A 27306-nucleotide genomic window follows, 5' to 3' on the forward strand; every position below is an offset into this window, starting at 1 on the left:
GTGATCAGCTCCCACTGGTGATAAAAATGGTGAAGTCGACCTCCAATGGGAAGAAGAGAAGTCTGATGGAGGGAGGTTGGTATGCTCAGACTGAGAATGTCAAAAAGACTGAGCTGGTTTAGCCGCAGCAGGAGTCTGAGGTTTCTGCTGTTTTTGCTGCTGTGGCGGACGTCTAGGCAGGGACCTGGAGAAAGCTAGCGTCGTTTGAGGATAACGACATGGTGGAGGCTTGTAAGGCCGAGCAGAAGGAGTCAGGCTTTGGCCAAATCAAGGAGGCAAAAGAGCGCTCATGTTCAGAGAGACGCTTTGTATCAGCCTCGATGGAATCATCAAAAAGTTCAGTCCCTTGATAAGGCAAGTTCACTAGACGATCCTGTAAATTAGGGTCCATGTCCACAATGCGGAGCCAAGCGAGGCGACGCATAGCCACCGCAAAGGCAGAAACTCTGAATGAGAGCTCAAAGGCATCGTAAGTGACTTAAAGCATGAAGAGTCGAAGATGTGACAGAGTACGAATAATCTGTTTGAACTCAGGAAGACACTGCTACTCAAGAGCCGGGAAAAACTTAGGCACTATGTTTGAACTCAGGAAGACACTGCTACTCAAGAGCCGGGAAAAACTTAAGCACTATTTTGAGGAAGTGATTAAAATAAGCAGTGAAAATGTAATTGTAGTTGAGAATTCTATTGGCCATCATGGAATTCTGATAAAGCCTGCGGCCAAACTTGTCCATGTTACGGCCCTCCCTGCCTGGAAGGACCGCAGCGTAGATTTTAGATGGTTGAGCTTTCTTTAATGAAGATTCCACAACTAAGGACTGGTGAGATAATTGGGATTTCTCAAACCCCTTAAGAACATAAGCAGTGCCTCTGCTGGGTCAGACCAGAGGTCCATCATGCCCAGCAGTCTGCTCACGCGGCGGCCCATCAGGTCCAGGACCTGTATAGTAACCCTCTATCTATACCCTTCTATTCCCTTTTCCTTCAGGAAATTGTCTAATCCCTCCTTGAACCCCAATACCGTACTTTGTCCTATCACACCCTCTGGAAGCGCATTCCAGGTGTCCACCACCCTCTGGGTAAAGAAGAACTTCCTAGCATTGGTTCTGAATCTGTCCCCTCTTAACTTTTCCGAATGCCCTCTCGTTTTTGTAGTTTTTGAAAATTTGAAGAATCTGTCCCTTTCCACTTTCTTTATGCCCTTCATGATCTTGTAAAGTCTCTATCATGTCCCCTCTAAGTCTCCGCTTTTCTAGGGAAAAGAGCCCCAGTTTCTCTAATCTTTCAGCATATGAAAGGTTTTCCATACCCTTTATCAATCGTGTCGCTCTTTTCTGAACCCTCTCGAGTATTGCCATATCCTTTTTAAGGTACGGCAAGCAATATTGGATGCAGTACTCCAGATGCAGGTGCACCATCGCCCGATACAACGGCAGGATAACTTCTTTCGTTCTGGTTGTAATACCTTTCTTGATAGTACCTAGCATTCTATTCGCCTTCTTAGAGGCTGCTACCACTGTGCCGACAGCTTCATTGTCTTTTCCACTATTACCCCAAGTCCTTTTCTTGGGTACTTTCACCCATTACCAGCCCTCCTATCGTATAGCTGTACCTCGGGTTTCTGTGTCCTACATGCAAGACTTTACATTTATCTACATTGAACTTCATCTGCCATCTCGTTGCCCATTCTCCTAGTTTGTTCAGGTCCCTTTGTAAATCTTCGCAGTCCTAACTCCACTAAATAGTTTGGTGTCCTCTGAGAATTTCATTACTTCGCACTTCGTCCCGGTTTCTAGATCATTTATAAATATATTGAACAGCAGCGGTCCGAGTACCGACCCCTGCGGAACACCACTCGTGACCCTCCTCCAGTTCGAGTAGTGGCCCTTCACTGCTACCCTTTGCTGTCTACCCGCCAACCAATTTTTGATCCCTCTGTGTACGTCTCCTTCCACCCCATGATTCTTCAGTTTCTGTAGTAGTCGTTCGTGGGGTACCTTGTCAAAGGCTTTTTGGAAATCTAAGTGTACGATGTCTATGGGGTCCTCTTTGTCCATCCGTTTGTTTATTCCTTCGAAGAAGTGCAATAAGTTCAGTAGGAACGATCTTCCCTTGCAGAAGCCATGTTGGCTTGTTTTCATCAGTTTATTCCTTTCTAGATGCTCATCGATACTGTCTTATCAGCACTTCCGCCATCTTCCCCGGAACCAAAGTCAAACTTACTGGTCTGTAGTTCCCCAGATCACCTCTCGATCCTTTCTTAAAGATGGGTGTAGCATTAGCTATCCTCCAATCTTCCGGGATCATGCCTGTTTTCAGGGATAGATTACAAATCTGCTGTAGTAGTTCCGCTATTTCCTCCTTTAGTTCTTTCAATACCCTAGGGTAGATTCCGTCCGGGCCCGGAGATTTGTCAGTTTTTAATCTATCTATCTGCTTGTACAAGGGACAGTGCGATACCTGGACTCCAGTTTAGAAGGTATAGCTGTAATAGAGTAATGAGTTTTCATATTCCTAAGGAAAGTTTGTTTTAAGACAGGAGTCATGAGAAGCCTCAATGTCTCCTTGGGTAGATGAGGTAACTCCATGTCGGCTAAGTACTCAGGAGTGTACTTAGAGTATGAGTGGAGATCCAGCTGAAGAGCTTTCCCCATGTCAAAGACAAATCTCGCAAAGAAGGCAGACTTGGAGGTAGACGGTTCCTCAGGAGAAAGAGAGCGAGACCTAGGAGCCGCAGAATAGGATGGAGAAGCCTCTCTGAATATTGAGAAGGAGGCTCAGAGTCCAGCACTATGGTCACCGAGAAAGCTCCACTACCTGTGATAGGAGTCAGAGAGTGTTTGCGCTTGAGAAGCCTCAATGGTGAAGTACCCGGGGTCTGAGGAACAAAGTAGGTCGAGGCAGGAGGAGAAATCTCCCTCGGAGGCGGTCTCGATGGACAAGTCTTTGACCTGGACGGGCTTCGAGGCGAAGCAGCAGGTGTAGAAGCTTTGCAAGACTGAGACTTATGTTTAGTTTTTGAATGAGTCTCGACGGCCTTTGATAAACAAGGCATAGAAGACTCGGTACTGGGAGGAGGAGAGCCCTTTTGCTTGAAAGAAGACTCCTGGCTCCACTTGGAAGCAAGATACCTCGAATGCCTCGATCAAGGTTCAGGAGACTCTGTCCCAGGAGGAGGCGAAGAGTCACTGGATGATAAGCGATGAGACTTTCGAGGCTTGCCTCGAGGTGCTTCAACAGGAGGCTCATAGGAAGCAGGGTCGAGGCCGAGAGAAATTGAGCCATGACCGAGGAAATCTGAGTGGTCAGAATGGCTTTCAACATGTCCTTGAACATAGGCACCGAGACGAAAGGATCAGGTCTTGAAGGTGCAGTTGTGCCCTCCAGAGGGCGACCGAGGATGAGTATTCCCTATGTTTGGAGGCACGCTTAGCTGGAGGTCTCGTAGAGGCTGGCAGGACTGTAGGCACGGCCTGGGATGCCTGAGACTCTGGAGGCTTCTTAGGAAGGGTACCTGAAGGAGAAACAGGAGATTTACCCACAGATGAAGACTTAGAGGGGACTGCAGTCGAGGCCTTAGAGGCCGAAGTTGTCGAGGCCAAGGTAGAGGCAACCACGGGTGTCGAGGTCGAGGTCTTTGAAGTCAAGGCCGCCCCCGAAGCCGAGATTGAGACCCTCTCAGCAGACTGCTCCATAGTGCCAAATAGTTGAAGAATTTTAGCACGGCATCTGCAAAGGGCTTGAGGTTGAAGGGTAGCACAGTGCGAACAAGTGTCGGGACAATGTTCTGGACACAGGCAAACAATCTACTAATGATAAGGGTCGGTGATTGAAATGACCCTGCTGCACTGGCTACACTTTTGAACCAGGTAAAAGGCTGGGACACAGAAAAGAGAGACCAGCGAAGGAACGAGGTTCAATGGCCTGGCCTAAGCCCAAAGGCCGCCGGCCGAAAAAAGGCAAAATAAAAACTTTTTTTTTAAGAAAAAAAAGATAAGACACGCGGGCACAGCGAATGAGAGAAAATAACAAAGCTGCGGCGCGAGAAGGCAACGAAGAGCTGCAGAGCTGAAGTGAAGAAGACTTCTCAACTCCACGGAAAACGTTGAACTGAGGTACCTCACAGGAGACGCGGGCCCTAACTCGGGCGGGAAGGCACTCGCGCATGCGCAGTGCAGTACTCGTAAGCTCTTAAAAGATCTTCAAGCAAGTCTGCTTGCAAGGTTGTCCGCTGCGGGGCTCCGTTGGTGACGTCACCCACATGTTGTCCTGGGATAATTTATATTCCCAACCTGCATATGGAATTCCCTGTATCTCCTTTGTCTGCTGAATAGCCAACAACAAGGGTTCCAGAACAATGTCAAAAAGCAAAGGAGATAAGGGACACCCTTGTCTAACTCCCCTCTCCAGACAGAAACACTTCGAAAAAGTATCATTAATATATAGTCTGGCTGGGGGGGAACTATACAAGGTTTGAATCATTTGAATAAATCCGGATCCTATATCAAACCAATCCATAGCTTGATACATGAAAGTCCATTCTACACGATCAAAGGCCTTCTCCGCATCCAAAGAAACAGAGAAGGCTGGATCATCCATTGTTTTTGCTAAATTAAGCATATGTAATGCCAATCTGGTATTATTTGAAGAATGTCTTTGAGCAACAAAACCCGTTTGGTGCATATCGATCATATAAGGGAGAGCCTTAGCTAGTCTTAGAGCCAATAACTTAGCCAGGAGTTTTCCATCCACATTAATTAAATAAATAGGCCTGTAGTTTGAAACCAACATGGGATCTTTGTTTGGCTTCGGCAAAACAATGGTTAAAGATTCCACCATAGTACCTGAAATACAACCCTTAGTTAGTTGTGATTGATATAAGTTTAGAAGATGAGGTAAAAGTGTAATTTGAAATGATTTGAAAAACTCCACAGTGAATCCATCACTACCCGGAGCGGATCCAACTCTGAGGGATTTAAATGCTGCATGGAGTTCCTTAAGTGATATAGACGCTTCAAGATTTCTTTTATATGCTCAGGAATTTTTAGCCCATGAATTAACTTTAAAAATTCAAATCCCTCAATTTCTTCATTTGAACAAAGCTCAGAAAAAAATAAAGCTTTGTAATAATTCAAAAATTGTTTTAAAATATTTCCAATTTGGTGGCAAGGGAGCTCCTTCTGGTGATTCAGACAGGTCGTGACCTGTTTGGGCCACCGCGGGAGCGGACTGCCGGGCAGGATGGACCTATGGTCTGACCCGGCGGAGGCACTGCTTATGTTCTTATGTTCTTAATGAATTTTACCTCTCACATGTTTTATAGTAGCAATCTTTACTTTTCTTTTTTTGGCTTTGAGATAATTAGCCATTAATCTTCCCGCTTTATTCAAGCTTCCATAATACAGAGCTTGCTGAGAAAACAAATCTTTCCTAGCCAATTGTGAGGAAATCATTATATTTATATTTAGCTTTCAACAGGGTCTGCAAAGTATTTTGTTCCCATAGAGGCCAATTGTGACTCTAAATTCAAAATAATTTGTTCCAAATTAGAAAATTCCAATTCTAGTTGTTTCCTAATATGCGCCAAATATGAAATTATTTGCCCTCTCATTGTAGCTTTGAAAGTATCCCATATAGTTTCCAAAGAGACTTCCTCCGAGGTGTTGAGTTGAAAATACTCATTCATTTAAATTTGAATTTCCTCGAGAAATATTGAATCTGCAAGCAATGTATTATTAAGAGCTCCTTTTACAAAGGTGCACTAGCGTTTTTAGCGCATGCACCGGATTAGCGCACGCTATAGCGCGCTCTACCCGAAAAACTACCGCCTGCTCAAGAGGAGGCGGTAGTGGCTAGCACGCGCTATTCCACGCATTAAAGCCCTAACGCACCTTTGTAAAAGGAGCCCTAAATCTCCAAACAGGTCTAGTGGAATCTTCTTTGTTAAACTTATTACTATTCCCCCCCTTCTGTTTTCCTCATTCATACAGTGAACAAACACACTTACTTACCCCCTTTTTATTAAAGTTTAAATTGGAAGAGAATCCTTTAGAATAGAATTCATTTAACTCAAATGTAATACAATAGTAAGATTAAATTTTACAATAGTAAAATTAAGGGCTCCTTTTATTAAGCTGCGGTAGCTTTTTTAGTGTGCACTGCCCCCTGCGCTACGCAGAGAAACTAACACCAGCTCAATGGAGGCGTTAGTGTCTACCGCGCGCTAAAACCGCTAGCACAGCTTAGTAAAAGGAGCTCTAAATCTTCAAGGTATCCTTATGAATTCTGTCAGTAGTATTAAGTTAATCTATATCTCTGACCAACCCTTTTAAAATAAACAATTCTGAAATTAACTATTATCTTACTAGCATCATATATTAAATTATGTTACGTATTAATATGGGTTACCATCAAGTAAAAGATATTAACTCAGACATTATAAAATTAAGTTCAAACACAAAATAAGCATATTCACCCCTTTATCCATTCATTCAGTTTACATACCATCCAAACTATCTTATACTCACTTAACCCAACTTACACTTAACTCAATTTACACTACTCATCCTACATACAAATTTATAAACCAGAAATAATCCATATTCAGACTCTAAAAATGTTCCATGGATGAATATAACAAATCTTCAAGCTCCCAAAGTCAGCTGGAAGAGGAGAAAGCAATACTGATGGGCCAAAAACAAGAGATTGAACAGAAAAGTCCTCAATTAAGGATAAATTGGTATGTTTGGAATAGGAGAAGCTGGAGCTTGTGACCGGGCACGGCCAAGCTGGGCTCAGCAAGTATCTTTACCTAGTGCACATAAACCTCAGCCGAGCGGTTATGCAAGGTTCTAATGGTAGCTTGGTATTGGAATAAAGGAAAAGCAATCAGTACAGAGTCAGAGGTGCAATTTCTCAAGAATACTTTATTGAACAAAAATCAAAACAAAACCTTCAATAGGCTCCTTCAGGTTTGTATCACCTGGTATCCTGGCAGCATTTAGAACACAAACAATAGTCAGTTCCCAGCTTACTGTCTCCAAAAGAGAGAGAAAAAAAACTGGTTCTTAATGTAAAGCTTTCTTCAAACACAAAAACTTTCCAGCCTTGTCTTAAGGTAGTACATATTCCACATTTTCTCCCAGCTGCCATAACAGGAAAATATCAGCTTGTTTCCATACTTTCAATAATGGGCTGCTATTTCCTCTATCTCCATATCATGTGCAAAGTCTTCATCAGCTAACTCAATGTCCTGCCTAAACACAGTTTCACCACTCTCTGTGACCTCTATATCACCCACTTCTGCCTGGTCTGGAAGCCAGGATGTAGACTGTGGCTTTTTAATTCCTTAGGCTGGCCATCGGTGACTTGCAACCGGCTGACTGTCTCTGGTTTGCTGGATTGGGAGCTGGTTTATACTCTGAAGCTGGTGCTCCCACTGCTTCTGGAGCTGGCTCCCCAGCTTTGAGAAAGTTACTCCCTTTTCTCTCACTGCAGGAAGCTGATTAATCTTTCCTGCAGGTGTGTTGGTGTAGCCTGCTCTCACAGAGCTCCTCACCTGGCCTAAACCAATTTGGGACTAATTGGAAGTGGCTTGTATTCCAGCCCTGCTCTTTCCTGCCCCTGGCTCTAGGCCTGCTGGGAAATGTAGTCTTTCCACTTGTTTCTTTATACCTGGCTTAGGTAAAGCTAAACCAGATCTGCCCACTTTAGGCAGGGCTTTAGGTTTTAGTGTTGGAAGGCTTGACTTATAAGTGTTCCTAGGGGCTGCTTTGGGACTCTCCCTAGCCGGTTTAGGAATACTTGCAAGGGTTTTAACCCTATTTCCCTTCTCTGGCATTGCTTCCTCACTAGGAACAGGGACAACCCTGTGACAAGCTGGACCCTAGAAGAGGCAAGAGCTGAATTGATTCCATACAGGCAGCCTGAAGCTAAACCTGAATCTGCTGAAGATTTTCTTTTTCCTTGCTCCTTTTGTAACACCGGAGAGATAAGCATCCTAAATGATATTTAGGAAATTGTCATCCTTCCGAATAAGGTGTAGTAGTGTTTCTTGCAGTTGCGCCTTTGTTAGTGTGCTGCAGTTGTTGTCTTTATTTCTGTTGCTGGTACCGCAACATTTACAAGAGTCCTATTAAAGACTGAAACTGTGCAGTTGACAGGCATTGCTGTGCTCTGATTTAGTTTGGATATAGACTCATGTGGTGCTTGCAGCTTTTGCAACAGACTTTGAGTCTCTGTTTTGTCTTGCAGCAGAGAAGCCACAATACTTTATATTGGTGCAGGCTGTAAAAGTTCATCAAAGTCCCTTGTACCATTCATACTATCATTTTCAGACAGCCTATTCTCTGCCATATGTGAGGATTCAGGCTCAATGAAGAAGACCCTGTTCCAGACCCATGTTATGCTCTGATCTGCTTTTGATGAATTAAATTTTCAGGAGTTCTGCAATTCTGTGGTATTCTTTCTTATTATGGAACCACATTCCATATATGGAAAATCTTTCATTACTCCTGAGTTACCATAACAATCCTCAGAATCTTCTACTGAGACACTTTAGGTAAGCTTCCAGTTCCAGTGTCAAGCAATTTTAAATCCACAATAGCATTCTAAACCAGCACTGGAAACATCAGTTTAGAATTGGACCTAAACTATAGCAAAATGACAGTTTCTCTACAGAACACTCAAGTTTCCATGGCAATGAATGCTTTCAACCACAAAAAAAATCCTTTAAATAAAGCAGCCATCCTTTCTCAAAATTCACTCACACACCAAATCAAAAATAAAAAGAAATAATAATAAAAATGATATTCATAAGAGGTGAACATTTTATTCAGCTAATTCATTAAAGCTATGACATCTCTATAGAAAGCTGATTGATGTATGTTTGTAGTTTATCCGAGTCCTCATATTGAATGGTCTTATTAGCATGAGTGATCTTCATCACAGCTGGATACATTAACCCATATTGTGCTCCTATCTGACTCAACTGGGGCCGGAGCAACAAAAACTGCTTTCTTTTATCAGCTGTTGCTTTTGCAAAATTAGGTAAGAGTAGAACTCTCGACTCCTGCCACTTCAAATTTCTTTTTTCTTTGGCAACTTTTTAAATTTCCACTGCTTGTGTAAAACACAGCAATTTAAAAATTAATGTCCTGGGGGCATATTGCCCAGGATGCCTTCTTGAGGGGATTCTATGTGCCCTCTCAATCTTCCTCCTCTCCCTATTATTTAAATATTCTAAATCTCTTGACAGACCTGTAATGATCTTATGATCAGACTGGCAGTGAATCAATTTGGCCTCACATGCCTTCACTCTTTGCTCACAAATGTCCAGTCTGGTATTGGAAATTTGTACCTGTTTAGCGAGGTTTGCCATTTCCTCCTGAACTGAAGCCAATTTCACAGAATTGTCCTCCAAAATATCTTGTACACACTTTATCCTTTTCATAAGTTGTTCCAAAATATCCATTGAGTCTTTAGGCAATGGCACTTTTGAAGGCGTAGAAGGTTCAGGTTTTGATCTTTTATTGGTCCCTCCAGCTACAAAGGCTGCCTTTATCCGGGTTTGTTTCCCTGTTGCCATATTGTATAAATATCTACCTTCCGGGAGGAAAAAACGTAGTTCAACTGCTGAAAAATAATCTGTAGGTGCCACCAAGGGAGGAGCTCAGCACTCACATAGCCATCTCTTCTGCCTCCAAGTTCCGGAATCTATGTACTGTATTTTTAAAGGAAGTTTTAGGAGGTAATGTTATAAAGCTTTAACCATGTGTAAAGTCTGTTTTAGCTGCAGAAGAGGCCTTTTATAAAATTACTCCACAGTAGGCATGTGCATAAAATACATCTAAAGCATGTACTTATGTGTAGAGAATGACACGGTGGTTGTTACCCGCCGCTAGCCGCGGGTAACCTGCGGAAACGGTGACAAAAAAAGGTCACCACGAGTACCGGGACAAGGCCATTTACTGCCCTGTGGAGCAGTTGAACGAGCGTGAACGAGCAGTGAACGAGCGTGCGGTCCAGCAGCCCCCTCTCTCCCGCCGGCCGGCCGACCATGCATCTCCCTCCCTCCCTTTCCCTTACCTTCTCTTTGTGGCGATTTCTATAAGGCAATCCGTTGTATTGCAGCCGGAGCCTTGAAGTGGCGTCGGGTGTGGCTGGTGGAAAAGTCTCCTCTGACGCAACTTCCTGTTTCCGGTTGCATCAGAGGAGACTTTTCCAGCAGCCAATGCGACATGACTTCAAGGCTCCGGCTGCAATACAACGGATAGTCTTATAAAAATCGCCATAAAGAGAAGGTAAGGGGAAGAGAGGAAGGGAGATGCACGGCTGGCCGGTAGAAGCGAGCTGCTGGACCGCATGAAGGGTGCTGGGGGTGGGGGGATGGAGAACAGAAGACACTGAAGCAGCCTGAAGGGAACTGGGGAAGAGAGAGTGGGGACAAGATGCTGGAAGGGAAATGGGGAAGACAAGAGTGGGCAGAAGACGCTGAAAGGGAAATGGGGAAGACAAGAGTGGGCAGAAGACGCTGGAAGGGAAATGGGGAAGACAGAGATGCCAGACTATGGGGGAGCGGAGTGAAGAAGATGAGTGCCAGATCAATGGGGGGGGGGGGGTGAAGGGAGAGACACAGTAACAGAGCAAATGGAAGACGCTGAGAGAAAACACAGTGGATGGAAGGAATTGAATGAGAAGATGAGAAAAACGGAAACCAGACAACAAAGGTAGAAAAAAAATTTATATTTATTTCCTTTTTTTTTTTTTGCTTTAGGATAAAGTAGTATATTAGCTGTGTTGATAAAAATTTATAAACAAAGCCCTGCCAGCTGAACATCTCTTTCTCTAGTTCAGCAGCCTGAACTTTGATTTATAAGGAAGGAATAAGCTAAATATTGCAGTACTGAGACTTGTATGGATGCTGCGGGGGCGGTGAAGGGGACGACCGGGACAGAGCGGTGAAGAGGATGGGGCAGTGAAGGGGACGGCAGAGACGGGGACGGGGTGGTGAAGGGGACGGAGTGGTGAAGGGGACGGGGCGGTGAAGGGGATGGTGGACGGGGCAGTGACGAGGACAGAATTTTTCCCTGTGTCATTTTCTACTTATGTGCACCATGTGTAGGCAATCCTAGGGGCATAGCTGAACTGGGTGACGGGACTAAATCGCACGAGACAACGGCGCGCCAACAACTGAGCGCAGACAACTGAGCGCAAGGTTGACGGCGCGCCGAAGGAAAGCACTATTTTAAAGGGCTCCGACAGGCAAAAGTTCGGTTTCAAGTATAATGAGGGGGGTTACAACCCCCCAAACCCCCCACAACGCCAGCGCGATGTCTGTTAAGTAAAATAGGGGGGGTTCCCCACCAACACCCCCCATCGGAACCCTTTAAAATAGTGCTTTTCTTCGACGTGCGTCAACCTTGCGCTCAGTTGTCGGCGCGCCGTTGTCTCGCGAAATTTTGTCTATGAACCGCTGAACTGTACAAACGTATGTTATAAAACTTTGATTATTCCAAACAATAGGAGTCCAATTTCAATAAATCCTATACACTCAGAATCTCTATATTTTTTATAGTATAGGATATACTTCAATAAGCATTATTTTATTTTAGATTTCTATGCACAACCTTGTATTTTTAAACATATGAAGTATTCAGTACCATTCCAACTGCATGCGAGCCGCTACTCATTGTTACTGTGGACCATCATGAAACTTCCAAGTCCCCTTACCCCCACATAAACAGTGAGCATAACATTTGACCAGGGCAATGCACTTATCTGTAGTTGTACTACAGTACTCCAGCAGAACTTCTTAGAACTTGAATAATTTTTCAATGGCTCTGCAGGTGTTCAAATCTGTGTGAAACACCCTGTGTTACTTGTGTGATAAACTTGCTGCTTTAAACCCCTCTACCCAGACCTGAGTTTCGCTGAAAGCATCATCAGGAGGGGTATCATCCCATGCTGAAACTGTAACATATGACTGGTAGAAGAATTCTTCCAACAAAAAATTATACTGGGAGATCTCTGCCCAATCCTAGCAATGTAATTGCCGTTAATACATTTAAATTAAAAATTTTGTGTAATTTAAATGTATTAACAGCAATTACATTGCTAGGGTTGGGCAGAGATCTCCCAGTATACTTTTTTGTTGGAAGAATTCTTCTACCAATTATATATTGAGCCATTCTTCCTTATTGGGTTTTTTTGAGCCTTACAAGAAACTAACAAACACACATACACCAAATAATATTTTAATCTCGTGGCTTGAACACACACTTAATGTCACTCCCTTCAATCTGTTAACCATAAACTAATAATACTTGGAAGTGTCATGATGGTCCCCAGTAACTAGCAGCGGCTCCTATGCAGTTGGAATGGTACTGAACACTTCATATGTTTAAAAACACAAGGCTGTGCATAGAAATCTAAAATAAAATAATGCTTATTGAAGTATATCCTATACTATAAAAAATATAAAATGTTTCTTTACACATATACCCCCTCATTCTATATAGTGCATCAAAAGTTAAGTGCCAATTATGCACCTAATTTTTGCCACTCAAATGGCAGTTAGCTACTAAGGGGCTCATAATCAAAATTTTATAACTTCGAAAACCTGCCTATGTCAGCACTTGGTCACTCTACTAGCAGGGACATCCCAGTGCCAATAATCAAAACAAACTTTCTGGACATTCAGCAGCACTTCTAAGCTGCTGTGTGTCCAGAGCTCACAGGGGTGTGTTGGGAGGTGTGTTGTGGCCTGGAATAGGGTGGGCTTTCATCTGGACATCCTGAAGCAATAATCAAAGCTTTTCTAGGACATTCTAGGTGGAACTTAGACCTAAGTGCCTCAAAGGTGACCAAACTGGCAAGATGACCACTGGAGGGTTTAAAGCATGACCCCTCTCTTACTCCCCCAGTGGTCATGACCCCGTCCCACCACCCAGAGTTGGGGGAAACATCACATTGAGGGCTTGCTATCAGTTGATTGTGGCAGAGGCATCCCCCATCAGCTGAACCGGTTTCAGGAATTCCTCTCGGGTCAGCTGATGGGGATTCCCCCTGACAGGATCAGCTGAGCATTTGTTATAAGGTACTGCTCGGCCTTGCACTTAATTATCTTGTGGATTCGTACACATTTGTTCATTCAAAGCACTGTCGACGCACACATGTATTTACCTTTCCTTCAGTAATCAATATAAAAAATGTCATCAATGTCTCCTGTCGTTTCAAGCTGCAATGTGAGATAAAGATCTGAATTCTCTAATAGCGACCTCTTGCTCATATCAGCCTTTTAGGAGTCAATTTCTTAGGAAATTAATGTATTACATTCATGTGTATATGTGCAGTTTTTTAAATTCTATTTTGTAAATTGTATAGAACTTAATGGTACTGCAGTATAGAAATAAATTTTTATGTTATGTTATGTTTTAGCCAAGGCTGGACCAGAACATCCAGACCCATGCTTTTGAGCTCAAATCTTCAATGAAAGAAGTGGTTCGCCTTTTTGTTTCTTGCTGTGGCCATCAGATTGATCCCAGTGACAAACAATGGCTTGGAATGCTCAGAAAAATTGGCCTAGACTCTCTCACTACATGTGCCGCTGACTTTCTCATTACATGTCTACTCTCACTACATGTTCCGCTGAAAGAGCCTGAAGATGATACTCAGCATAGTGCAACAGAGAGCGAGCCTCCAGCCTCAGCTGTGCACTCTTGGTGCCTCCCTAGCAATTGACATACACCAGCGCAATAGCATTGTCCAAGAAAAAGACCGCTTGTCCCTTCAGACTCTTCTCCAACTGATGTAATGCCAATCAAATGGATCAAAGATCCAATCAGAATGGTTCAAAACTCCAATCCTTTAACCAACCACAACAATTAGGAGGCCAAGCAATGCTCCTGGACTGGGCATCCATTGCAGTGAACCATCCAGCCAAACAGGTTGACATCCATTTTCACAATTACCCAAGAAGCTATTCTGAGAGGCATTCCCTTTGATGATGACTATGGGCAGAGCCACCAGGCCATACTAGCCCAAGCTACCAGAGTCCACGACAGAGATATCTGCAGGGAGTCCAATTGTGGTAACCAGCGCGATAGCAGAGCGTTCTGAAGAGGAAGCATGTAAGCCTTTGCTCATGGGACCACATCTAACATGGCTGCCATGGAGCTAAGGGCTTGAAAGTAGTACTCCGCAGACAGAGCTGGCTAGGCTAACAAATTCATTATCTGGATATACAGCTTCTGTATGTGTGTCTCTAGAAGATAGACATGGCACTCTGCTGTTTAGAAGACTCCCAGGCACTCCAGGGATTGGGACAGAACTAGCTGGCTCTTTCAAAAATTAACTATGCAACCCAGACTCTGTAGGACCCGGATCATCCATCCTGGAAAAAACTCTAGAAGCAGTGGAAAAATGGATGACAGAACATAAACTGAAGCTCAACCCAGATAAAACTAAATTTCTACTGCTTGAAAAGGACAAAACCCCTTCTATAACTGAGCTAGAAATAAAAACCACCAAATATCCCTTACAACTCACTCTCAAACTCCTTGGAGTAACAGTAGACAGAGGTTGCACTCTTCAGGTGCAAATCAACAAAATCACACAAAAAGCTTTCTTCACCATGCGCAACCTTCGCAAAATCAGAAAATTCTTTGAAAAAGAACAATTCAGACTCATAGTTCAATACCTAGTCCTAAGTCTATTGGATTACTGCAATATCCTCTGCCTTTCTTGTCCCACCTACCTAATAAAACAACTACAGACCATGCAGAACACTGCCCTCAGAATGATCTATTCCCTTGGAAAATTTGACCACATCACCAACGCCTTCCTAGACTCACACTGGCTTCCAATACAAGCCCGCATCCAATTCAAACTATACTGCATGTTATTCAAAACCTTAAACGGAACGGCACCCACCCACCTAAACAACCGTCTAAACAGGAACCTCTCAACCAGACAGAGGAGAACCCAATCCCCTTTCTCCTACCCCCCTTTTAAAGGAACTAAACGCAAAAAGATGTATGACAACTTACTTGCAACACATGCAGCTAAATTGGACCCCTCCATCACCAACCTACTGACAGCATCAACTGACCTCAAGGCTTTCCGCAAAGAAATCAAGACCCTACTATTCAAGAAATTCACCCAAATGTCCTAATTCCTTCCTTTTCCCCTTTCACCCACTCTTAGAATCCTCTCATCAAAATTGCTTTAGACCTTACGCCTTTAATTGTAATTGTATTTCTCTTCCTGGAAATGTCCAGCTATCGTTCTGATGTAATCCGCTTTGAACTGAAAGGTACAGGCGGAATATAAGCCAGTAATGTAATGTAATGTAATCATATGAGCAGCCGCTTGTTCTCCTTCCAAGAACAACAGTGCTCTGATCAGCCAGTCATCCAGGTATGGATGAATTTGCAATCCTGTCTTGCGTAGATGCGCGGCTACCACCACCATCACCTTGGTGAGCATGCAAGGTACTGTCGCCAGTCCAAAGGGAAGAGCCAAGAACTGGTAATGATTCTCCAAGACATGAAATCTCAGGAATTTGATGTTCCGTAAAGAAGCGGTAGGCCTCTGTCAAATCCAAAGACTCCAGAAATTCCTCCGGCGCCACTACCTCTATTTCTGACCATACCATCTCCATGCGAAAGCGCGGGAGTTTCAGCACTGCATTTATGTGTGAGATCCAGAATGGGTCTCTAACTGAGTCTTTCTTGGGCACCATGAACTGTATGGAATATCTGCTGGAGCCTGAATCCTCGGACCGAATGTCTAATAGCCTCTGAACTGTAGCTGTGATCTTGCTTGCTTTCTCTGGACACCCCTCTGGGGAGTCTACAAACCAATCTGTTAAAGGCTGGGTGAATACAGGCTTAAAACCTCTCCGAATGATCTCCAGCCCCAATAATCTGACAAGATCTACATCCAGGCCTCCGCATACTCCAAGAGCAATTCCCCCATCTTCAGGGAAACGGCTCCTGATCTGGTATCATTGTGCTTTCTTGGCAGCTGAAGCAGGGTGAGAACTGGAGGCTTGGTTCTGCTTGCGTCCTGAGAATCTGACCTGAACCCTGGTAGGGTCTTTGAGCAAAGGCTCTTCTAGATTACCTGCTAAGCGCCTGAAGCCATGAAAATTAGACTGCTCAGAGCCTCTCAAGGTTAGCAGCCTGCTATCAGGTACAGATTTCAGCCGAGGATCTGCCACGCTGGCCCTGAGATCATCTGGCCCCTTTCCAAACAACATTTGTGACTTGAAAGGAAGTGTGCTGAGGGCAGTCTTGGAAGTGGAATCTCCCATCCATTGCCTGATCCAGAGTATTCTGCAGGCTGAGATAGAATAAGCCGAGACTTTGCTCATGACTCTGATGATGTCGTAGGGAGCATCAGTCATATAATCCACTGTTGCTAATAGTAGCTGGGGCAGAGGTTTGCCCTACACCAGCACAAGCCCCCTCAACCTGGTATGACAGGCACATGTCACAAAGGAAGCCGCTGCAGCCGCTTTGATTCCCAAGGCCAGCACTTTAAATTGTCTTTTAAGGAACACATCCACTCTGTAATCTAAACTAAACTAAACCTTGGGTTTATATACCGCACCATCTCCACCAATGCGGAGCTCGGCACGGTTTACAGGAAGAAGGATGAGAGAGGAACTACAGTGGAGAGATTAAAGAGTTAGGTGTAAAGGGGGAAGGTGAGAGGCCTAAGAGGGGGGAAGTGTTACAGTTTTGAGAATAGCCAGGTTTTTAGGTGTTTGCGGAAGAGTTGGAGGGAGCTTGAGGTTCGGAGTGGGGAGGTGAGGTTATTCCAGATCTCAGTGATTCTAAAGGGGAGGGATGACCCAAGTTTGCCTGCATGGGAAATACCTTTTATGGAAGGGAAGGATAGTTTAAAAATTTGGGAGGATCTGGAGGAAGTAGGGGTTGGGGAGTTCCAGGATAGAGGGATAACGGCAGGAAGGATGCCATGTAGGATCTTGTAGGCCAGACACGCACATTTGAAGTGGATCCTGGGGATTACTGGGAGCCAATGGAGCTTAGACAGGAGTGGTGAGACGTGATCAAATTTGCTTTTCGCGAAAACAAGCTTAGCTGCGGCGTTCTGAATCCGCTGAAGTCTGTGGAGGCTTTTCTTGGTTAGGCTGAGGTAGATAGAATTGCAATAATCCAATCTGGAGAGGATGATGGATTGTACTAGGACTGCGAAGTGTTTTTGGTGAAAATAGGGTCTGACTTTCCTTAGCATGTGAAGGCTGAAGAAGCATTTCTTCACCAGGGATTGGAGATGTTCGTTGAAGGATAGAGGAGTCTAAGGTGACACCCAGAACTTTGCTTGAGAACTCGAGCTGTAATGGGGGGACGGAGGACAATGGGATGGAGGAAGGTAGATGGTCTAATTTTGTCCGAGCCAAAGGAGTTTTGTTTTGGACTCGTTTAGTTTCATATGCATTGTGAATGCCCAGGATCCTGCAAATCCTTTAATACCACACCTCCCTCACTTGGCAGGAACATGCATTTGCTTACCTGTGCTGCTAAGGAATCTACCTCAGACTGAGCAAACATCTGCTGACACTCCTGAGTCATTTGATGCAGATGAGCCATTGTTTTGGCTACCTTTAGGAACCCTTCAGGAGCATCCCAATGCTCCATGACTAAAATGGTCAATTAGGGAAACAAAGATAACTGGGTTCTCATTCTGCTCAGTATACAGCAGGGAGCAGATGGGAACTGCTGGGAATCCAAGTTCAACTCCTGAAGGGAGTCAGCAATAAGCTCTAACAGAGCTATGGGTTTGAACAGTTGGCGAACTGTGGGGACATCGTCCTGATCATCCTCGCACCTTCCTGAGACCCTGCATTTCTCAGCAGGAAGGGTTCACTCTGTGATAGGGAAGACATACAGATAGACCCTTTGTCCTCCAAGTCTCCATCGGAAAGGCCCACTGGATCATGGCCAGTCTCTGAAATTAAGCTAGGTGCGCCCTGGGATCCTAAACTCCCCCTCCCCCCCGGCGCTGCCATACTTCCCCTGAGAATCTAGTCCTTCCAGATAAGCTCTCCACATCATATTAACAAATTCAAGAGAGAATACTGTACTCTGCAGCATGAGTCCCCTCTAGGTGACTCCATCTTACCACCGCAAGATGTAGAAGTAGAAGGGATGCTGGGAAGCAGTGATCACAATATGATCTGCTTCAACCTGGACACGGAGGTGAAACAGTGGTCCAGAACGACAGCAACGGCACTGAATTTCCGAAAAGGGAATTAAGAAGGGATGAGACTCATGGTGGGGAAGAAGATTAAGAAGAGGATAGGTGCTGTAAAAATGCTAGAGCAAATGTGTTCCCTTTTTAAGGACACAGTCACTGAGGCGCAAAATCTATATATACCACGTATCAACAAGGGGTCCATGAGGAAAAAGAACAAGGAACCGGCGTGGCTCATTACAGCAGTGAAAGAAGCGAACAAAGACAAAAAGATTTCTTTTAAAGTATGGAAAAGGTCAAAAATGGATGAAAACTGGAAAAAGCACAAGCAACATCAAAGACGGTAAGAGGGGCCAAAAGGGACTATGAGGAAAAAATTGCCAAGGAGGCAAAAAAACTTCAAGTCGTTCTTGCGATACATTAAGGGGAAACGACCCGCGAAGGAAGCGGTGGGGCCGTTGGACAATCGTGGAATAAAGGGAGTGCTTAAAGAGGACTGGAAAAACATCACCAGTGGGGTGCCGCAGGGCTATGCTTGGGCCTGTGCTCTTCAACATATTTATAAACGACCTGGAAATTGGAACGACGAGCGAGGTGATTAAATTTGCAGATGATACAAAGTTATTCAGAGTAGTGAAGACACAGCAGGATTGCGAAGATCTGTAACAGGACATAAACACGCTGGAGAAATGGGCCACGATATGGCAAATGAAGTTTAACGTGGATAAGTGTAAGGTGATGCATGTCGGTAACAAAAATCTTGTACACGAATACAGGATGTCTGATGCAGTACTCAGAGAAACCCCCCAGGAAAGAGACTTGGAAGTACTGGTCGACAAGTCGATGAAACCGTCTGCGAACGGTGAAAAGGGCAAACAGAATGCTAGGAATGATTAAGAAGGGGATCACGATCAGATCGGAGAAGGTTATCATGCCGCTGTACCGGGCCATGGTGCGACCCCCCCACCTGGAATACTGCATCTAGCACTGGTCACTGTACTTGAAGGACACAGTACTACTCGAAAGGGTCCAGAGAAGAGTGACCAAAACGGTTAAGGAGCTGGAGGAGTTGTACAGCGAGAGATTAGAGAAACTGGGCCTCTTCTACCTTGAAAAGATGAGACTAAGAGGGGACATGATAGAAGCATTCAAGATAATGAAGGGAATAGACAGTAGATAAAAACAGGTTGTTCACCCTCTCCAAGGAGGGGAAAACAAGAGGGCACTCTCTAAAGTTAAAAGGGGATAGATTTCGTACAAACATAAGGAAGTTCTTTTTCACCCAGAGAGTGATGGAAAGCTGGAACACTCTTCCGGAGACTGTTATAGGGGAAAACACCCTCCAGGGATTCAAGACAAAGTTAAACAAGTTCCTGCTAGATCAGAATGGTATGCAGGTAAGGCTAGACTTAGGGCTCGGGTCCTTGACCTGGGGGCCGCCACAGGAGCGGATTGCTGGGCATGATGGACCACTGATCTAACCCAGCAGCAGCAATTCTTATGTTCTTAGGTTCCGTGGCTTCCACGCTCCTATGTTCAGGTAAGCCGGTGTTCAGGAGCTCTAGAAGGGAATTTCTCCCGGCAGATAGGCCTTCCAATGTCTCCTGAGCCCTAGAGCTCCAAGGAGAGGCTAAGCCTGAAGCTCCCACCCACCCCTTCATGCACCGCACTGCACGTGGAACATGGGTGTTCTTCCAGCTTCTGAGCACAAATTTGGCATGTAAGAGCCTAGGGGCTCCTTCTCTACTAGTTTTGAGGCAAAACAAGATGATTTGAAGGTTCTGGAGAACTTTGAGAAAAAAATATCAGGAAGGGTTCTAGAGAACTTTGAGAAAAAAAAATATTGGGAAATCCAAGATGGCCACCACAGAAGCGTTTTGGCACCAAAAAAGAGCCCTAAAGCGGCTCAGTAGAAAATAAAAAATACCAAAAATAGGATTTTAGGTGGGGAATCTTACAGGAAGTGGCAGAAACCTGAAACACCAGGATTATGTCCATAGGCTGTAAAAGCCATACTCACTGTGACCTGTGTTGTTGATGTGCTGCAGCCTGCCTCAGCTCTCTTTAAAGTGGCTGAATTTGGAGAAGAAATCACTGCCTCACTGGAACTGTCCTCCAAAGCTGAAATCTTCATGTTGCCAGTCAGATTGAAGTCTGACTGATCCTTGACCCCCACACATAAAAAGGGGGGAGGCGGCCTGCTGAGCAGCATGCAGGTGCTTAACAACCTTCATTTAAGCTGCGACCCAGTAAGCAAGCAAAGTTTCAAAGGGTCCAGACCCTAAGCTCATAAGAACATAAAAATAGCCTTATTGGATCAGACCAAAGGTCCATCTAGCCCAATATCCCGTCTTCACAGAGGCCAATCCAAGTCACAAGTACCTGACAAAAAAACAAATAGTAGCAGCATTCCATGCCACCAATACAGAGCAAGCATTGGCTTCTCCCATGTCTGTCTCAGCAGCAGTTTATGGAATTTTCCTCCAGAAACTTGTCCAAAACTTTTTTTTAGAACCAGCTACATGCGAGATGCCAGAGGGGCTAGGAAGCGAAAGATGTTGTTTTTGAATATCTGGGAGCCATATCTGCAAGCCTTGCTTCCAAAGGGCCCATCTTAAGATGGGTGTCCTAATCTGGGCGCTCAGTTAGTCGGGCTGGGAGAGTAATGAGGAGTCCTGGTGGGGCGGGATGGAGAGTACCATAGGGGGGGAGGGGAGGGGGGATTGGGGAGGAGAGGTGGGGGTATTGAAAGGCTCTGGCACTTAGTCATGGATAGGGTAAGTGGGCTTAGGTGGAGGGAGGGGGTGGTGCGGCATCTTCAGTGCTCATAAGAGTCCAGGGTCTTGGAGTGCCTTTCCACCCTCATTAATCTTGCTCGCCCTAGGTAGAGTAGGATGGGGGGGGAGTTTGGTTGATGTTACTCTTCTTTGTCCATTGTTTGTACTGTGCACTTTTGGGGTGCCCTGGCGTTGTATTTGCTGTTGTTTGCATCATTAACCGCTCTTACCAAATCCTCTGGCAACACATTCCAGAGCTTAACTATTTTCTTGAGTGAAAAAAAATTCCTCCTGTAACTTAATCGAGTGTCCCTAGTCTTTGTAATTTTTGACGGGGTGAAAATTCAGTCCATTTGTATCCGTTCTACTCCACTCAGGATTTTGTAGACTTCAATCATATCTCCCTTCAGCCATCTCTTTTCCAAGCTGAAGAACCCTAACCGTTTTAGTCTTTCCTCATACGAGAGGAGTTCCATCCCGTTTATCATCTTGGTCACTCCTCTTTGAACCTTTTCTAGTGCCACAACAGTTTCTGTAGGCTAGCCAACAGGTACCACAGAAGGATTGACCTGTCAACTGCAGATTTCAAATCTGCTTCTTCTCCACACAGGCAGAGCCTTCCCCTCAACCTGGGGAGTTCTGGAGCACTGAAAACCACCAAAAACTATTTTTTAAAAACATAAAAATAATAACAAGTATAGAGAGCTCAAATTCAGAAGGAAAAACTGAAGGAGGCAGCAGAGCCCTTTGGTGAAGGAGGAGGGATTCAAAAGCTGTAGTGGATTTCCTTCTGCATGGTACGCGAGCATGGGGATATGTTCTGTCCATTCAGAATGACACACCTATTGCACTAGAAATTGGAAAATAGTTTGAGATGTATTGCTCTTGATTGTAATTTTTTCAGCGCATATATTCCTCACATTCAGTGACAATGTACTTTTTTATTCTGCATTATGCATTAGGCTAGTATAATGTCCATAGTATAGACCAGAATCTGGACTCCAATACCCTATTTCAATCAGGTTCATAACTAAATACAAAATGAAAATAATCTCAATGTTACTTTCTTTTGTTACTTGGGCACTCTTTGGGTAAGCATAAAAAATTGGCAATCATTTTTTTTTTTAGTCTCAGAAAGTTCCTGGATCAGAGGATATTTAACTGTATCTGCATTGACTTGGAGACCTAAAAGTGCCAGACTCGTTAAAATGGCTGGTGTCAGCCTGTGTTTACAGTTCTTGGAACTGGAAAGTAAATTCTCCTGTGGGTTTAGCAGCAGGCTGCTGACTATCCCTATTAAACCTCTTTGGTTGTGTGAATGTGAACCAATCTTTGGGTTTTGGCTGTAATCTTGGTTTAGGCCAAAACTGGAAAAAAAAAACAGTTTGGGTCAACCTCTACATGAACCCAAGATGAAAATTTGGGAAGGAAAGGAATTTGGATTTAGCACAATGCAAGTTTTTTCCCAGCCCCAGAGGGTTTACAAAAGTCCCCTTACCTATCCATTTCCGAGTGTTGCTGGGCGACCCATTCAATAAAGGCTTCCCATGCAAATTACCTAATCAGAAACACGCCCACAAGTGATCCCACATTTCGCTGAAGACCGATCTTGACACATGCGCAGACCATCATTCATGGCTGTATATGCAATCCGCGCATGTGCCACTCTCCTGCACCAGCGAGGTCAAAACAAAGGGGGGAAGGGTTGGGGAAGTAATGGCAGGCAAAGGCAGACATAGTCGAGAGCTGAGCCGGGCCCAATCTTATCTCCCAATGGGACTCGCTGCAGCCTCTTTTAAAAAAGTCAAGGGGGGGAACTTCCAGACTACGGAACAGAACACAAAACCCGCCCCGACTCTCCTGCTCTCTGCTGCCCTTCCCCACAGTGTTAGCCCGTAGTTTTAAAGTGAGGCTGCACTGCGGGGAAGGGCAGCAGAGAGCAGGAGAGTCGGGGCGGCACTTTTCCCCACAGACTCAATGGGTTAGCGGATGGAGAAGCAGGCTTGCTGTTTGAACACACGAAGCAGGTAGGGCAGCAGAGAGTAGGGTTTTTTCAGGGCTGCAATTTCAGGCGGGAGAGAGCAAAAAAGGAGTGAGTGACTGGTCCTCATCAGTCGCTTGATTTTGGATCGGCCAGCCCAGTTGGTGTGCCTGAAAAATGTTGGTGAATCGCTGCCTTCCTAGATTTACATGCCATTTTCCTCATTTGCATGTGCGGATAAGATCGGGTACAGACAGGATCGGCCAGAAGGTTAATGAATCGGGTCGGGGTCGCAAAGCGATTGGTACATGATCGGTTTGCTTAGTGAATCTAGCCCTAAGTCTGTATCTGAGGCAAAATCTGAGGCAACAGAGGATTAGGTGACTTCCAAAAACCATAAAGAGCCTAAGAGGAATTGGTTCTCAGCCCACTGTTCTAACCATTAGATTGTTCATCCACTCCCAGGCTTGGGGGCCCCTTGTGGTACAGAGACCTAAGGCAGATGAAGGTTGCCTAGCCTCTCCATCCCCCAACCAATCTCAATCTCCAGGATCATTAAGCAAAAGCATGGTGATTGCTAGCCACCAGTGGAGTAGTGAGGGTAGAAAGCGCCCATGCCCTACTCCTCCACCACCACACTCACGCCCTCCCTTCTCCCCCATACCTCTTTGAGCAGCTTCTTCGGCCTGCTGCTTGCGCTAGTGTTGGCTTTTCCCTCTGAGGTCACTTCCTGGACCTATAACCAGGAAGTGATTTCAGAGAGGAGCCAGGCCAGAGAAGTTGCTTGAGTTGGTGAAGATTTAAAGAAGTACGGTGGGGGGAAGGGAGGGTGCGAGCATGGCATGGGGGGTTGGAAAGGTGCCGGCGCCCCCACCAAGGTGGCATCTGGGGCGGTCCACCATCTTACTAAGCCACCGCTATATTACAGCAAGTTCCCAGTTTATCCCTTTCTGTTTCAAAATATGCAGAATATGTATGTACATGCTTATAAAATAAGTCTTAATTTTAGAAAACATTAGGTTATACTCCACACATTCCCAAACAGTACTACCTGAATCTCATATTGATGTCTTTTAACTATCTGGTTTTCTTCTTTCTGCTTTTGGTGATCCTATAAACAGAGAAAACACCACGGTTTTATTTCACATACAAAAGATGAAACCTAGATGTAATGACAAATGTTGAGGCAGTTTTATCAAGACACTTCAGCTCACCTCCAATTTCCTTTTTCTTGAAGAGAAAGTAAGTTGTTGATCTTCTTCTAGAGGCTGTTTTGAGTTTCTAGCTTGCAAACGGACACTGAGGAAATATAATATAAAGCACAGATTCAAGTCTGGAATTTAAAGAAACATTCTTGATGCAAAAATAATGCAAATTCATATTTGACTTACCTGCGCCTTGACATCTTAATTTTGCTGGGGGGGGGGTCCTGGAATTAAAAGGGCACCATATAAAAATTAATGCTTGTATAAGATACCCACAGCAGAATCCATCCTAGACTAATAGCCATAGGAACTAGCTTGTGGGTGCTTGAGCACCCCCTAGGAGAGGTAAGATCCATTGGGTTTAGCACCCCCAATAATATAGAAACGTTGGCTCCTATGCTAATAGCTAACTCCGTTTGAGATCTTCCCTTGCCACATATCCATTTCAAATATCGGGGAAAACAAAACAAATTCACATTTCTTACACTGAAGTTTCAAAATGAAACCGATCAGTTTATTCAGCAGCAGAGGCCACTGTGTAAAACCATTCACCAATGCAAGCCCAGAAAATCCGTAATTCTGATCAAAATAGAAAATGTCATAACTAAAGAACATTAAATCTAGCGTGCCTTGATATAATTGTAACCTCATTCTTCAGTCGCAACTTTAAATTATTCGAAAAAGCCGGTTCCGCGCCAATTTAGTATTAGCGGGTAAAAAAAAGAATTGGGCGCCTGATCTGCCAGCCTTCCCTCCAAAGCCTCTGCCTGACCCACAAGGCACAGAAAAGCGCTCGTCTGCAGAAAGAAAGCCCAGCATCGGCAACCGGGCACCCCATCGAGCCCCCCCCCCCCGGCCACCCCACATTTTCATGCTGCAGGGGTCATTTTCACTCCCTCCAAAAATTCATGTAAAAAAAAGTACCCACAACAGCAGACCAAGAAAGCAGCATCCGCACAGCAAAATACAAAGGCATTCAGCGGCACGAGAGTGGGAGAGCCGATAAGGCACGCGGCCAGAGGGTGCCCCCCACACCCCGGGCGTGAACCCGCAAAGAGGGGTGTCCGAGACTTCAGCCCGCTCTCTGCGATCCTCCGGCCCGGACCTGAACTGCACACTTCATCCCCATTCCTCCCCAATCCTCCATGCCCCTGAATTATATCTCAATTCTGCTGCTGCAGCATCAAACACCCCCAATCCATCTCTCTCCAGACCCTGTTCCCCCATTCTGCCACTTACCACAAGAAACCAGAGTCCTCTACCAGCTGGCGCCGGCGCCAACCCCTTATATCCTCAGGAACCGGAGCCAGTGCGCATGTGTATCACATCAGGAAGGAGAAGAGCGCTGCTCTGCCGTAGAATGCAGCAATAATAACAGTAAGAATAATTCTACTGTATTGTAGTGCCTAATGCTGCCCTGTACTTCGCTTCCCTTACCCCCACTCTCCCGCTAGAATGTGCCCAGATTGCTTTTAATAGTACATTTGTTGAATCCGTATTTGTTCTGTCAGATCCTGTTCAACTACCCTCCCCTCCCTTCTGGCACCGCTTCATCTTCATATTCTTCTCTTCTCATGTAATTATTACTGTAAATCGTGTCCTGGGGATTACAGGAGGGAAGGGAGGAATAATGTTGTATTAAATAACCTGAAGTCAAAGAAGTTTGACATGATATAATAAAACCCCGCCACCGCATTCAAGTTTTTAAACTACAGTGCATGCCACGCCACTTTCTTTCCATTCCCCTGAATCAATTCAAAAGAGAGGAAGCCACGCCCAAAGGAGGAGCCGGAGCCGAACTGACGAATAGAAGACGAGGACAGGCGAAAACGTGGGTCTGCTGCAGAATGTAAACAAAACCACGGGATAGAGCTGTCACTGTCATTGCAGCAGCTGAGAAGCCGCAGCTGCAACCTCGGAGTTTAAACTTAATAACTAAGTTTGGATAAATAAGAAATGCACTTTCCGATTTATGCTTCTATTGGTTATCCAAGACGCAAGCTCATATGAAGTGGTGGGTTGGAAATCGCTAGCAGACGGAATCGACGCCACGTCTCCCCTAAAAAAAAAAAAAAAATATCGTGACTGATATTTGACAATTTTGCTCATATTGCAGAACTAGAAGAACAGCAATAGAAAACGGATGAAGCTGTGTCTGTTTCTTGATATTTGGAAATCAGTAAATGCATTTCTTGTACCATAGCTCTAGGCTAAAAGCAGGGCAGGATTAATTTGTGGAGGGCCCCTAGGCACACAAGTACATTGGGCCCCCCCACCATGCGCCCAGGAGGAAACAGGAAGCTGCCTCAGAGGGAAGCTTTTGGCAAGCAGCACCGCTTGCACAATTACAGTTTCTGTTGCCTTTCTTACCCAGTTGCTTGTCTTACTTTCCGGTGATGGGGGGAAGGCCACGTTGCCGATCAGGTTGGGGCCCGCATTGTCAATCGATGCGGGAGGGGCCCATTGCCGTTTGGAAAAAACAATGTTGATGCCCTCCATCCGGCCCCCTTGACCATTTCGCGCCCTAGGCATGTGTCTACTTGGCCTATTGGTTAATCCTACCCTGGCTAAAAGCATTGCTTTTAGGATTACAATTTCCTTAAGAGGATAACAGAATTAATATCTATATATTTTATGATTATTTAAAATAAATAATTAAAAAATTCAGTCTGTGCTGCCCGAGCCTAAAAAAATATTAAGAAGTCTGGTTTTCAGGGTTTACTATACCAAGTTTCAGGTTTATTGTAAATTTGATTAATCGCTTATTCAAAATTCTAAGCATGTACAAAACAATAAAATTACAAATTTTGGAGGGAAACAAAACAACATGACAAAACTAACCTGACAAAACATATTGAACAAAATGAAAAGATGGGGAGAGAAATACAAATTGTTGACAGTAAATAAGACACACATGGGAAAAAAACAATAGGAAGGGAGAGAGTAGTGTGCTTCAAAAAAGTTGGGAAATAGGATTTAGTTGAGGCTCCTAATCAAGCTTTCTAATCGGTACAACAAAGTTGTTTACAAACAAGTAAGAACAATAGAAAGGAAAGCCAAAATTAATAGGGCAGAAGAGAGAAAGAAAAATATAACTTACGGTAGTAAAATTTAAAGTTTG

General features: G+C 44.6%; 1 protein-coding gene across 2 annotated transcripts in view; it reads right to left on the bottom strand.

The window, feature by feature from the left end:
- Positions 1–25915, bottom strand: part of CCNE2 (cyclin E2) — a 93974-nt gene extending 68059 nt beyond the window's left edge. Inside the window, exons 1-4 of one of the 2 annotated variants that reach the window (XM_033935156.1) lie at positions 25425–25915; positions 24372–24409; positions 24195–24279; positions 24032–24091 (exon numbers count right to left, since the gene is read on the bottom strand). In XM_033935156.1, the coding sequence (XP_033791047.1) occupies positions 24032–24091; positions 24195–24279; positions 24372–24385 (159 nt within the window). In that variant the 5' untranslated portion in view covers positions 24386–24409; positions 25425–25915. Of the gene's footprint in view, positions 1–7300; positions 7519–24031; positions 24092–24194; positions 24280–24371; positions 24410–25424 lie in introns of those variants that run through there. The other variant, XM_033935158.1, reaches the window with a different exon arrangement.
- Positions 25916–27306: the final 1391 nt, after the last annotated feature.

Source organism: Geotrypetes seraphini, chromosome 2 (genome assembly GCF_902459505.1).
Source record: "Geotrypetes seraphini chromosome 2, aGeoSer1.1, whole genome shotgun sequence".
NCBI classification, from domain to species: Eukaryota; Metazoa; Chordata; class Amphibia; order Gymnophiona; family Dermophiidae; genus Geotrypetes; species Geotrypetes seraphini.